General features: G+C 37.4%; 1 protein-coding gene across 16 annotated transcripts in view; it reads right to left on the reverse strand.

The window, feature by feature from the left end:
* LOC18445825 (uncharacterized) overlaps positions 1 to 13,265 on the reverse strand; it is a 46,911-nt gene that overhangs the window by 17,948 nt on the left and 15,698 nt on the right. For all 16 annotated transcript variants that reach the window (XM_011629372.3, XM_088857015.1, XM_088857016.1 and 13 more), the window contains 2 exons: positions 4,945 to 5,027; positions 851 to 972 (listed from right to left, as the gene is read on the reverse strand). In XM_011629372.3, the coding sequence (XP_011627674.1) occupies positions 851 to 972; positions 4,945 to 5,027 (205 nt within the window). The remainder of the gene's footprint in view (positions 1 to 850; positions 973 to 4,944; positions 5,028 to 13,265) is intronic.

The raw sequence follows: 13,265 nt of genomic DNA on the forward strand, positions 1-13,265 counted from the left end.
CATTGTCACTAGGCCATATTTTTTGCTTAGTGGGCTACTCTGAATTAATGTACAGTGCACCCTTCTTGGTGTGTTTTTTGTACTCTCTTAATATCAATATAAGTTAACTTTCTCAAAAGAAAAAAAATTGTATGCACATCATGGATGGCTAGGGGGTGTGAAGTTGCTTTTCATGGTTGAGAATGAATTTTGCCTAAACATTAACTGATACGAAGTCACTCATACATCAGATTTACGATTTCAAAGTGTTCCAAGTACAGAAATATTTGAAATAACCTCGACATATGGAATCAAGTACACATTATTGTTCAATTATAAAAAACTCTAAATATGACAAAATACTAACAATATAAGCCCTAAACACACTGAATACTTCACTGAGCATCTACAACAATTAACCTTCATTATTTTGAACCAATTAACACACCTTATACCAGTCTATATATATATACAATAGCGAAAATATATTAATCAAGAATGATTACAGAAAAATCATAATCCATAGCGTCATCAAAATCCACTAAAATGATATATGGTGATGGAGAGAAAGCAGGACCACCAGATTAAGATATGAACCCCAAGCTGTTCTCACTCTCTCCGTCAACATCACTGCCCATCAGGACTTTAACTAATGGCCCAATGAACTATGATTTCCCCACAGCCCATTGGATTCATTTACTTTGCAAAAAACTGTCAAATGAACTTCTAAGCCACTCAAAAGTGAGTGATGAGATAACAATGCAACCCAAAGCAGCCATAACTGACACACACATCAAATGGTATCTAACTATACTAACTTGTCAGGCCATAAACATATAAACAATGTTCATGTTACACAACTCAAGATCACCTTTACTGTGCCCGACAATAGCTATAATTTTACGTTGAGCCCCAGAAAGGTATTCAACCACAGAACGCAAATCCTCAACCTCTTTCCAGTAATTTCCATATTGAAATGATCCATCACTTTCCCTGGAAAAGGAATGTCTCTGAACATCAGTTTTGATCGATTTCTACCTAGACAAACAAAAACACACCTAGGAATTTTGTAACACCCATAACTAAATTTTTAAGAGCATGCAATAACGCGGAAAAAAAAAAAAGCAATAACTGAAACAAAGATACATTGACTCAGAAGTTTGAAAATCCTTGGAATGGCACTTACTTACCAGAGCAACATGAATACAAATATGCCATGACTCAATAGTGTTTCTTTGGCACATCATTTAACTTAAAATAATTAGGAGTTTTAGGATGAGTTATCTTGTATCATTTTTCCAGTTTTAATTTCATTTTATTTTTCCAGTTTGCAAACAAAGCAATCTGCTATCATTTGAACACAGTTAGGTCATTTAACCAATTTCTAAATATTTATTTCAAGCTTTACAGAGTTCTTGAGAGTCTCATCATTAAGAATTAAACATACACTTTTCCAGATTTCCAGGAAGTTTAAAGACACTACAGTATTACATTTTTTTTTTCTTCAAATTTCCATAAATAGCAATTTCTGCAAGTCTATCAACTTTTAGTTATCTATTTGGGATTCTTTTCTAATTAATCCAAGCCCACCTCCTCAGCCAAAGTTCAACTCTCTGTAAAATCACCTTAGGTCTCAAATCCATTGATGAAGGAATGGCCAACTTATTTTTCTTTATAGAGCAAATCCTTATATAACAGTACTGCTAGTGTCTTATCATGAAAACCCTAGGCTTTCTTCATAAGTAAACCTATGGAAAATATTATTTCAAGGTAATAAATCTACACTATAATCTAGAATATAACCACCATAGCCCATGGTCCAAACTAGGAAGCTTATAAACGAAAACCTAATCCATGATCTATAATCCAAAGCCCACTAAAGCCCACATTCATGTGATACACAATCTATGTTCTGCAGCTCATGAACTAAAGGTGCACCCAAAATTTTTTTGGGAAATTATCGCAAATATACCTTAATGCTTGTCTATTTAGAAGAAAAAAGACCCAACTTTTATAAACTTCGTCCACACCTTTTGTCTTCAATTTTGGGCATTTTGTAACCAAAGTAACCTTCACGGTAGTCGTATTACCGTTAAGAACAATTACGGTATTTTAAGGGCCGTAAAGTTTAGCGCATTTTATACATACTTAAAATACCGTGAGAAAACCTTTCGGTATTACGGTATTGGAATTACCGTAATACTAAGTGATGCTAGAACCAGAAGAGACACTTCCATCCTCTGAAATAGAAGTTAAATTCGACATAGCCGATAACCCAAGAGAGAGAAAAAGAGGATATATAGACAGAGAAACTCTATAGCCTGAGCTGGGTCATGGGTTATATAATCTAAGGAAGAAGAAATTGCACCTTTGACTGAAAAGAATCCCTAAACTGTGAAGACCTCGTTCAGTGGGTCTATAACCACTTCATTTTCTTATATCCCTCTGCTCTCTCTCTCTCTTCCTTTATTTTTTTCTCTTTCTAACAGGGACTTCTAAAATAATCAGAGAAATTACAGGGACTTCTCTTTCTAACAAGGACTTCTCTTTCTTCTATCCACTGCTGGATTTTGCTTGTCTGAGCACCCCTGCGACCAAAACTAAGGTCCAATTTCTTCACAAGACTATAATTAAAGAAAAGAAGAAGAAGAAAAATAAAGGGAAAGAAAAAAGAGAGCTCCCCATCTTTCGAAGCCTTCATATTCCATCAAAACCATTCATGAGAGAGAGAAAAAACAGCTATGAAAATGGTGATAGCGATGAGAGAGAGAGGAAACCTATGAAACACGCTAAACCATAATGTTCTTCACGGTAATACGACTACAATGAAGGTTATTTTCGTGAAAAAAAAAGCCGAAAATGAGGAAAAATGGTGTAGACAAGGTTTACGAAAGTTGGGATATTTTTTCAATTAAGCTAAAATTAAGGTATATTTCTGATAATTTCCCTAAATCTTTTATAATTACAGGTCAACTTTTTGTACAACTTTGCAAAGTAATTTACCATGGATTTTGTACAAGAGATATATTTTAAAATAGCACACACACAGGCACACACACACATATTAAGGCTTTGAGATATATTCCCAAGCTTTACTGCATCCATTTTATTAATGGATATTTTCATCATCATCTTCAAAGCCTTTTTCCAACTAATTAGTGTTGGCTACATGAATCTTGTTCCCCCATTCTGCTATTAATGGACATTTTATGATGGTTAATTATTAACGGACTATATCCTCCCTTTGGGCCAACCTCTCTCTCTCTCTCTCTCTCTCTCTCTCTCTCTCTCTCTTTGACCCATGGGATCACAATCCCATGAAAAACGGATTGCAACTCCAAGGTAGATCCACTCATAGAGAAACAGCAGTTTCGGAGCAGGACCACCCCGAGGGGGAGTGAAAAAGATTTCTCCTAATAGTGACTGAATAGTAAAATTCCCTTGTGGACAACCTTACCAATTTGTTGCATATAACAAAAAAACAACCACCATTCCAAGGCTGACAATCTACCAAGTTACTCCTAGGTCAAACATGTTGATCTTTCCTCACTCAGGCATGATTTTCTTCTTGACAAACTGCTCATGAAGATAGTCATGTACGACACAAAAAACGCTCTAGCTCCAAAACATTAAGATGCCAAGATACCAAGCCATACATCACTCACATTAAAGAAGCCATGTTGCATATTAGGAGATGTTTTTTCTTCTCAATGTTTCATAACTCAACCGAGTCGACGTGGACTCCGCTGAGTAACTTGGCCTCACACCCTACCAAGGCAAGTTTTTTAGACTAACTCGGGTTTGTTAAAATCAACTAAAAAAAATTATTACTCATCAGTAATAAAATGTTCTATATGTTTTCAATATAATTTTTATGCTATTTATGCGCTGTGAATTTTTCTTATTATATGCTCTAATTTCTATTTTCCCCTTTTCTGGATTTTTCTGAATTGTTTCAAGCTATAAAGCATTTTTTTTCAAAATCCATCTTCTATACATTTTTTTTCCATCTCTTATAGATTTTTTTTTTTTGGAAACTGTCATCTCTTTTAGAACTTTAATGATGTTTATAACTCTCTTTATTTGTAATAGTTTTAATTAGTTTTTAACAATTTCTTATATTAGTTTCACAATTTTGGAGCTATTTTTGGGCTCGTGCAGGACTTGGGCACCTCCACTTGGACTTGCCCAAGTTACTTGGCTTGGGAGGGGGCCAAGTCCTGAGCCAGAGCCAATTTTTTAACATTGTTGTTTCTTGAGCAACAACAATACTTCAATCAGATTATAAATGGTTACATCTGGTAATCAGATTATAAATGGTCACATATGGTTGTTCCAGCTAGAACAATCAAACATAAATGCCAAGAGACAGAGTGAGAGTGTCAGAGTGAGAGAGAGAGATAGAGAAAGTCAAGTTGGAATGGAGGGGGCTAGCGCCAGTGAAGCGATCGTAACTTGTAGACTGTTTCATCAACCAACAAGTGACACCAAATCAGTATTTTCAACTATTGTTGACCAAACTGCTAAGCTATTGGTAGCGCACATCATCGAAGAATCATATATCATGAGTTCATGACAAAATTTCCATAACATAAGAATCTAGACACATCTACCTATATGTTGTCAGTGAAATCTCTCTCTCTATCTCTCTATCTCTCTCTCTCTCTCTCTCTCTCTCTCACACACACACACACATACACACACTATTCCATACACATATATTAAATAATATGGTCTGTTTAGTTTACTGCCTGCTGTTTCTATGAAAGTATTGAATGCTTGAACATTAAGATAACCAGTTTTATTTTTTTGCCAGCCACAAAAAATAAGGTCTCATTGTCCACTAGAATTTTCTTTTTAACCCCAATATATAATCATAAGATACAACATGCATTACTAATGGATCACAGACATCCAAAGATAATTAAGGGAAATACTTACAAAGTGAAAGAAAATGCAGTTTACCCGTTTCCTGAAAAATCAAAATGAAATGCACTGATTCCTTCTCTAGTTAAAGCTGTTGTGATGGCCTTGATGGTACTGTCATCCTGTTAAAGCAAATGCTTCAAGTTCCCAAGCTTAAACCATGACATATTGATGAAATGAATTAAACGTCTACACCAGTAAAGCGAGTAAACTGCCATCCTGTTAAAGCAAATGCTTCACGTTCCCAAGCCTAAACCATGACATATTGATGAAATGAATTAAATGTCTACACCAGTAAAGAGAGAAAACTGCCCACCCCTCCCAAGATAGAAGAATTTATGTGGTGGCAGGATGATAAGAATTTATAAAAACAAAAAACAAAAAACAAAAAACAAAAAAAACAAAAGAAGCCAGCGGTAAAGTAATTAAAAAATAGGCAGTTAAGAAATCAAACAGCATGTCAAACAACCATAGAGTATTCAACAACCTTCACCACAACAACATGGCATCCCATATATGGCAGGCACTGAATAACACATTTCATAAGTAGCCAACTCTTTCCGGTCCCAAAGGATGTAAGATAGAAGAGAGTTTAAAGAACAAAGATTTAGCATTTGCATGTTTAGTAAAGTGAATCATTATATAATATATAATATTAGCCATCCCCAAATAGTTGGCATAAGGCTCGGATGATATGATGACAATGATGAGCAAACTGAAAATGGTTCATGACCATGAAGAACGCCCTAGGCCCAACAATGCCTTCTTAGGGATACATTTCCAATGATATCAAAAGTATGATTTTTTTTTTTTTGAGAATAATTAACTTTGTTGCATAAAAATAAATATATTACAATAGATCAAAATGGAGAAAATAAAATGCATCCCACACGCTGGGTGTTCAGATTACAAGGGGGCAAGAGAATATAAAGCAGAGTACTTATAAGCGAGAAGTTTGAACATGGAAAGAACTTCATCTATGTCCTTTAGCTGATATGTCAAAATAAACTCCTCGAGACTAGGTTGGCCCAATCCACAAGTTGAGTGTCTGAGATTTGAGAGGTCGTGGGAACGGTAGAGGCGATCCTCCTTGTGTTGAGGCGAAGGGGATGAGCTAAAGAGGACCTGGTACAGCTTAGCCTAGTAACAAAAAAAAATTTCTTTGTAATCCTTACTGAACGTGGGGAGAAGGGGTAGAAGGGGAAAGGGAGTGGGAGAAAAAGAGGGAGGAGGGGCGAAGAGAGAGAAAAGGGGACAACGAGTGCTAGAGAGTTTTAGAGAGAGAGAATGGGGAGAGAAATAGAAAACGAGAGAGGGGAGGGAGATAGGGGGTGGAGGAGTTAGACCAAGGAAAGGGAGTGAGGGAGTAGATAGAGCTTATAAGAAAAAGAGAACGGAGAGAAAGAGAGAAAATGCCAAAGAGGACGGATGAATTTGATGTAGAAGTTAGACTTAGGAGGGGGGAGGGGGGAAAAGGGCAAGGATCCTTATATTTTTTATTTTTTTTTCCTATCTTTGTTCTCCACCCTTTTATTCTTTTTCTCTTTTCTTTTTTTTCTTTCTTGTTTCTCTTTTTTTTAAAAAATAATTATATTTTTTCTCTTTTTTTACCTATCTTTGTTCTCCACCCTTTTATTCTTTTCTTTTTTTTCCTTCTTCTTTCCCTTTTATTAAAAATAATTATATGATTATTTAAATTTACATGATTCAGGGAGACAAACATCTGAATCAAAACTCAAACATTTGTGCTATGACACTGAAGGTCACTTCTAGAAATAGTATCTGTTAATGACTATTTTAAGTACTAGCAACCAACAGTAAAACCACACTGTATGATGTTAGTCAACTCAAAAGCAGTGTGCCTTAGAAATTGCCTCGACGTTTTGCTCTTAGCTCAGAATTGGGCTTATTGGTACTCAATGTAAAGCTCTTTCAAAACCCTACGACACCCCAACCTGCTCCACCAATTGGGGAAACGTTTTTTTCAAGAAAAGCCCTCTAGAGGCCTGAAAAATGGCCTTTGAACCTTTTCATCTTTCAGAGCATTTTCGACTAGATTGCATTTTCTTTCTTCTTTAAATTCTATTTACAATCATGATTTGAAGTTTGTAATAGCAAGTTATCTTCCCTTAAAAAAAAAAAAAAATTATAATAGACGGTCCAAATGGTGCTTTCCCTATGGTTTAGAATTTTGACTATCAATAGGTTATGATATACGGGGGAGGGGAGTTTTTTTTTTTAGTTCTATCCTTAAGGTTTCCTGGTTTTATTTATCCAGAGGCATGGCTATGGAGTTTGGATTGAAAGCTCCCTTTACTACTTGAGTCTTTTCAATCTATCAGCAGCAATAAGCAAAAATTTGGCTGCCCAGCCGCCTAGGAGGCATATTTTGAAAAACGCATAGTCGTGGACTAGGTGGCCTGTCCTAGGCAGTTTGGGCTAGGCGACCCCCTAGGCGGCCTTGACCTGCACCAAAAAATAGTATTAATTCGTAATTATTAATTTATTGGTAAACCAAAATATTGTATTAATTCAATTTTAATTAATATATGGAAGGATTAGGCTTTTTATGCCACTTGTTGTTTTGCATGTAACAGTAATTATTAATTTATTGGTAAACCAAAAAATACTATTAATTGAAACTTTCTCAGGACAAAAGAAGAAAGGAATTGAGCAAAGCCACCTACCGAGTGCCCTATTAGAGAAGGGCCTCCTACTTTCGACCTGAACCAGACTCGCTTTGAGTGCGTACTTACCGCTAAAAAGGCAAAGAGTTTGACTACGGTCCTTCACCTTTCATAATTATTAATTTATCGAAAATACTTTTTGCACGTGATAGTAATTATTAATTTATTGTTAAACCAAAAAAATCGTATAAATTCGTAATTATTAATTTATCGAAAATGCTTTTTGCATGTAATGATAATTATTAATTTTTTGATAAACCAAAAAATAGTATTAATTCATAATTATTAATATATTGGTAAACCAAAAAAAAATATTAATTTGTATTATTAATTTATCGAAATTATTTTTTGCATGTGATAGAAATTATTAATTTATTGGTAAACCACAGTCAACATATTCAAAAAAAAAATTTATTGGTAAACCTATTAATTCATAATTATTAATTTATTGAAAATACTTTTTACATGCAACAGTAAATATTAATTTATTGGTAAATCAAAAAATAGTATTAATTCATAATTATTAATTTATTGGTAAGCCAAAAAATAGTATTAATTTAGTGTTAATTAATATATGGAAGGATTAGATTTTATGCCACTTGTCGTTTTGCATGTAACAGACGAACAATAATTATTAATTCATTGGTAAACCAAAAAATAGTATTAATTCGTAATCATTAATTTATCGAAAATTCTTTTTGCATGTGATAGTAATTATTAATTTATTGGTAATCCAAAAAATAGTATTAATTCATAATTATTAATTTATTGATAAACCAAAACATAGTAATAATTCAGTTTTAATTAATATATGGAAGGATTAGACTTTTTATGCCACTTGTTGTTTTGCATGTAACAGTAATTATTAATTTATTAGTAATCCAAAAAATAGCATTAAATCGTAATTATTAATTTATTGAAAATGCTTTGTGCATGTGATAGTAATTATTAATTTATTGGTAAACCAAAAAACAGTATTCGTCGCAATCATTATTATATAATATATACAATAAAATGGGGGGAGGGGTGGGGGATCCAACTTTAAAAAAAAAGACAACACATGCCACCTTTGGGTCTGGGAAGCAGCCTTAGCGCGTAGGCGACCTAGAGCCCAAACTGCCTAGACAGCCACCTATGCCTTTTTGAACATTGATCAGCGGGTTTCCCTTGTTTTCCCTTTGCTTGATCCTTTTCCTCCATCAGCTAGTACTAGAGCAGGTCGACTCCCAAAGCACCTCGGACACTACAACTATGCACGATGGCTGCTAAAGGAGCTCATGGAGACCGTGGCCATGGTGGTGGTTTTGGGCCTACAATGGTTTTGGGCCATGGTAGTGGTTTTGAGAGGATTTCAATGACCTGTTGAGAAGATTTAAGGAACCGGCGCATGAGGCACCAAACTCGTTCCAAGTAGGGTTCAGTCGTCCATAAGAGGGACTAATTAGAGCCTGGAGAAGAGAAACCTTTCTATAACCAGGGGAGGGATGAAGCTCAGCTTCCTAACCGGGGGAGGAACCTCGACATGGCCCTCGAGGAGCATCTAGTGCGGGCCTTTGAAGGATTGGATAGAGGCATCTGACTAGATGTGCTTGAGTTCTCTGGTTGGCTACAATCAGATGACTTTGATTGGCTCGCTACTGCCGAGACATTTTTGGAGTGGAAAGAGCTGTCTGAGCAGAAGAAGGTGATGTTCGTACCCATGCCCTCATCTGATAGCACCAATTGCAAGCCAATCGGTTAAGAGGCAAGGAGAAAATCTTGACCTGGAGGAATATGAAATCATGACTGAATGAAAAGTTCGTCCCAGTTATTTACACCTAAGATCCCGGAGGAAGAGCGTGCAAGGATATACATAAGGGTTTTACCTAAAACCCCTATAGAGAGACAAAAAGAAATTCATGAAAATGATGATCAGCTCATGAAAATTTACTGCCATGTTAGTGACTTGAAACTCCACATTCAAAATGAGCTCATCCTATACCGGGAGACCAACGTGGATGAGGCATATTTATTTGCCTTACAAATGAAAGCAAAGTTGAAGAGGAGCGTTTTTGTTTGCTACTACGATTGAGGAACCTCCTCGACATCAAAGGGCGTTGTGCTAATCCAAGGCCGTGGGAGCTGGCTGACCCTAGCTTTCGACCTGGAGATGGGGTGACAACAGGAACAAACCTGCCCATTAAGAAGCCTGGCCAGGCTTGACTTCAAATGTGGTGAACAGAGGCATTACTCTTTCAAGTGCCCTGTGGTGAACAAAGGCATTGCTCTTTCGAGTGCCCCAAGAGGCAAGTTGATCCACACCTTTGGGCGGCAAACAAGGACAATTAGGGAGATAATGAAATGGAGCTCGTCTATGATGGGGAGTCTGATGATAAACCAGGAGGAACAACAGAGCTGTATCTGGATGAGGTAGAGTTGTTCAATATTATCCGCACTGAAAGTAGTTGAAGAGTCATGGTTGCGAACAAATATTTTCGCACCAGATGCGACGCTCAAGACAAAGTTTGCACATCATCATCGTTAGTGGGAGTTGCGGGAATATGCCGTTGCAGGAGATGGTGGACAAGCTCAAGTGAAGTGTGAACAACACCCTCATCCCTACATGATCTACTGGTTAAACGAGGTAACGAAACCCTTGTTAAACTGTCGTTATTTGGTCAAGTTTACCATTAGGAAGTCTTAGAGGAGTCTATGTGTTGTGACGTACTCCTTATGGATGCATGCCACGTTTTGTTGGTTGCCCATGGCAATATGACTAATCTACCGTACACCATGGGAGACACAACACATATACCTCTTGGAAAAATGAGGTTAAAGTTACCCTGCAACCCCTGAAAGAGGATACCCAACCTGAAACTAAGAAGGGAGAAAATGAGGTCATTCTCTCCATGAATCAATTTCCACATGAGGGGCGAGAGCAGGGGATCTTGCATACCTTAGTAGCAAAAGAACCCTCTCCTCCTACTGCCATTCCCACAGTCATAGAGCCAGTGATCGATGAATTTAAGGATGTTATGCCAGAGAAGTTGCCTAGTATGTTTGCCTCCTATGATAGATATACAGCATTGTATGGACTTGGTTCAGACACCAGTCTTCCAAACCTATCCGATAATTGCTTGAGCCGAAAGAGCATTATGAGTTGCACCAGCAGGTCTCCAAGATACTACATAAGAAGTTGATGAAGGAGAGCATGAGCCCTTCTGTTACCAACTTGCTAACACCCCAAGAAGGATGGATCTTAGATGTGTTTGGATCGTAGGACAATCCTAACTGTGAAATACCGGTTGTCCGGTTCCCAATCCCACAACTAGATGACATGCTTTATGTGCTAGCAGACTCAAAGATCTTCTCTAAGGTTGACTTGAACAACATGTATCACCAAAATCAAACTAACCATGGTGACAAATAGAAGACCGCCTTCAAGACCTGAGAAGGGTTGCACTTGTGGCTTGTCATGCCATTTGGGCTGTCCAATGCCCAGGGTCCCAGAGCGCCTTCATGACGGTGATGAACGAAGTAATCAAACCCTTTATTTGGAAGTTCATAGTAGTGAATTTGACATCTTTGTTTATCATTGCACTGATGAAGAGCACTTGGGCTATTAGAGGCAAGTGTTTAAGGTTTCGAAAGGACAAACTATTTGCAAATGTGACGAATTGCTCCTTTAATGACACAGCTTGATATTCCTGGGATTTGTGTAGGTAGAAGGTGTTAAGGTGGACCAAGCCACTATAAGGGAAGTTAGAAGCTTCCACGACATTACTACCTTTTACGGGAGATTTATCAAGAAGTTCAGCATTGTCAGCGCCCTTATGACCAACTATATGAAGAAAGGTGTCTTTTAATGGACTAAGGCAACCAATGAGAGCTTGGGTTAACCGATGAGAGCTTCAAACCCAATAAAGAGACGATAACTGATTCCCCATGCTAGCATTATCAGATTTGACGTCTTTCAAGTAAAAAATGATGCCTTCCCTTTGGGTATAGTTTCCCTTAGACAAGAAGGAAAACCAATGGCCTTACTACAATGAGAAATTAAATGAGACCAAGGCCGGAAGTCCCGCCTACGATGTGGAGTTCTATGGCATTATGCAGGCTCTAAGGCATTGGCAGCATTACCTCGTACAACAAGAGTTCATTCTATCTACAGATCATGAGGCATTGAGGTTCTTGAATGCGAAAAAAAAGCTCCATAGCAGTGTTTCAAAAAACGGTCTGCCCGGCATCCACACACCCAGACCCGGCCGGGCCGGGCCGCCCAGGTGGGCCCCCTTTTTTTGGGTCATTTTTTTCCCCTTTTGTTTTATCTTGAGAGGCCTTTGGGGGCATTCTACACCCCCAAGTCAAAAAAATATCGGAATCTAAGCCCCAAATCTATTGATTTTCAAATCTATGTGAATCGAAAAAAAATTCAAGATTCCAAGAAAAATCTTGACTATTGGCTTTGCACCTTTGTAAATTTATTGAAAACTTTGAGTCCATGTGATTATGGAATATTGAGAGTTGGGTTTAATATTGTAATACACTTTAAACTTTTTTAAGTTTGTTCACTAAATTTTCTAGATTTGAAGTTTTGAACATTTTTATTCTTAACATGCAATATGTTTGTATGAAAAAGGTTAGTTTACAATACATAAAAATGTAAAGAATTACAAAATTAACATAAATATATGCATATGGATAGCACATACATGCATATATCTACAGAATTTTCACTACAGTGCACCTGCCTAGGCTTTGGGTGCTGGGCTCCAAGCTGGCAGCCTAGTGTCTTTTGAAACCATCCTCCATTGTCATCATGCTAAGTGGATTTCCTACTTGCAAGAATTCACCTTTATTATTCGACATAAGGCCTGCCACCAAAACATGATGGCTGATGCTTTGAGCCAAAGAACCTATTTACTTGTAGGGCTTCTAGCTTCGGTGGTTGGATTCGAGATCCACCAAAAACAATATGCCACTGACCTTCATTTCTATAAATTCGTCGATCAATGCGTCGCAAGGAAGCAAGGTTCCTACCTCTGACTTCGTATTGCAGGATGGCTTTCTTATCAAAGGGAGTAAACTATGCATCCCACAGTAATCACTTTGCATCAAGATCATCATCGAAATACATGGTGGGGTCCTTAGTGGCCACTTAGGGCAAGATAAGAAAACTGCGGTTGTGGAAGAGAAGTATTATTAGCCTAGACTAAAACAAGATGCCAGTTGGATCATAGAGAGGTGTCAAAGTTCCCAACCAGCCCATGGCCATGCCCAAAACACATGCTTATACACACCTCTACCCATCCCTTCCAAACTTTGGACAAACATTAGCACAGATATTATGGTGGGACTCCCTCGCACAGCTAGAGGGGACCCCATCTTTGTCATGGTGGATTCAGTTTTAAAGATGGCACACTTCATGTCATGAAGGAATCACTCGATGCAACCCATGCGACTGATATACTCCTTGAGGAAGTGTTTCACCTACATGGAGTCCCCAAAACCATCACCTATGACCAGCAATGTTAAAAAATTAAAACGTAGCCCGGCCCCTAGGCACCCAGGGAGATCTAGAGTACACAGGCCTAGGCGGCCACCTAGAACATCATGCCTTGAGGTGTTAGATATACGTATATATGCATATATGTGTTGTTAAAATGCACATATACACAGGTATATTTATGTATT

The sequence above is a fragment of the Amborella trichopoda genome, chromosome 13 (genome assembly GCF_054954075.1).
Source record: "Amborella trichopoda isolate Santa Cruz 75 chromosome 13, AtrichopodaSantaCruz75HAP2 v2.0, whole genome shotgun sequence".
Lineage (NCBI taxonomy): Eukaryota > Viridiplantae > Streptophyta > Magnoliopsida > Amborellales > Amborellaceae > Amborella > Amborella trichopoda.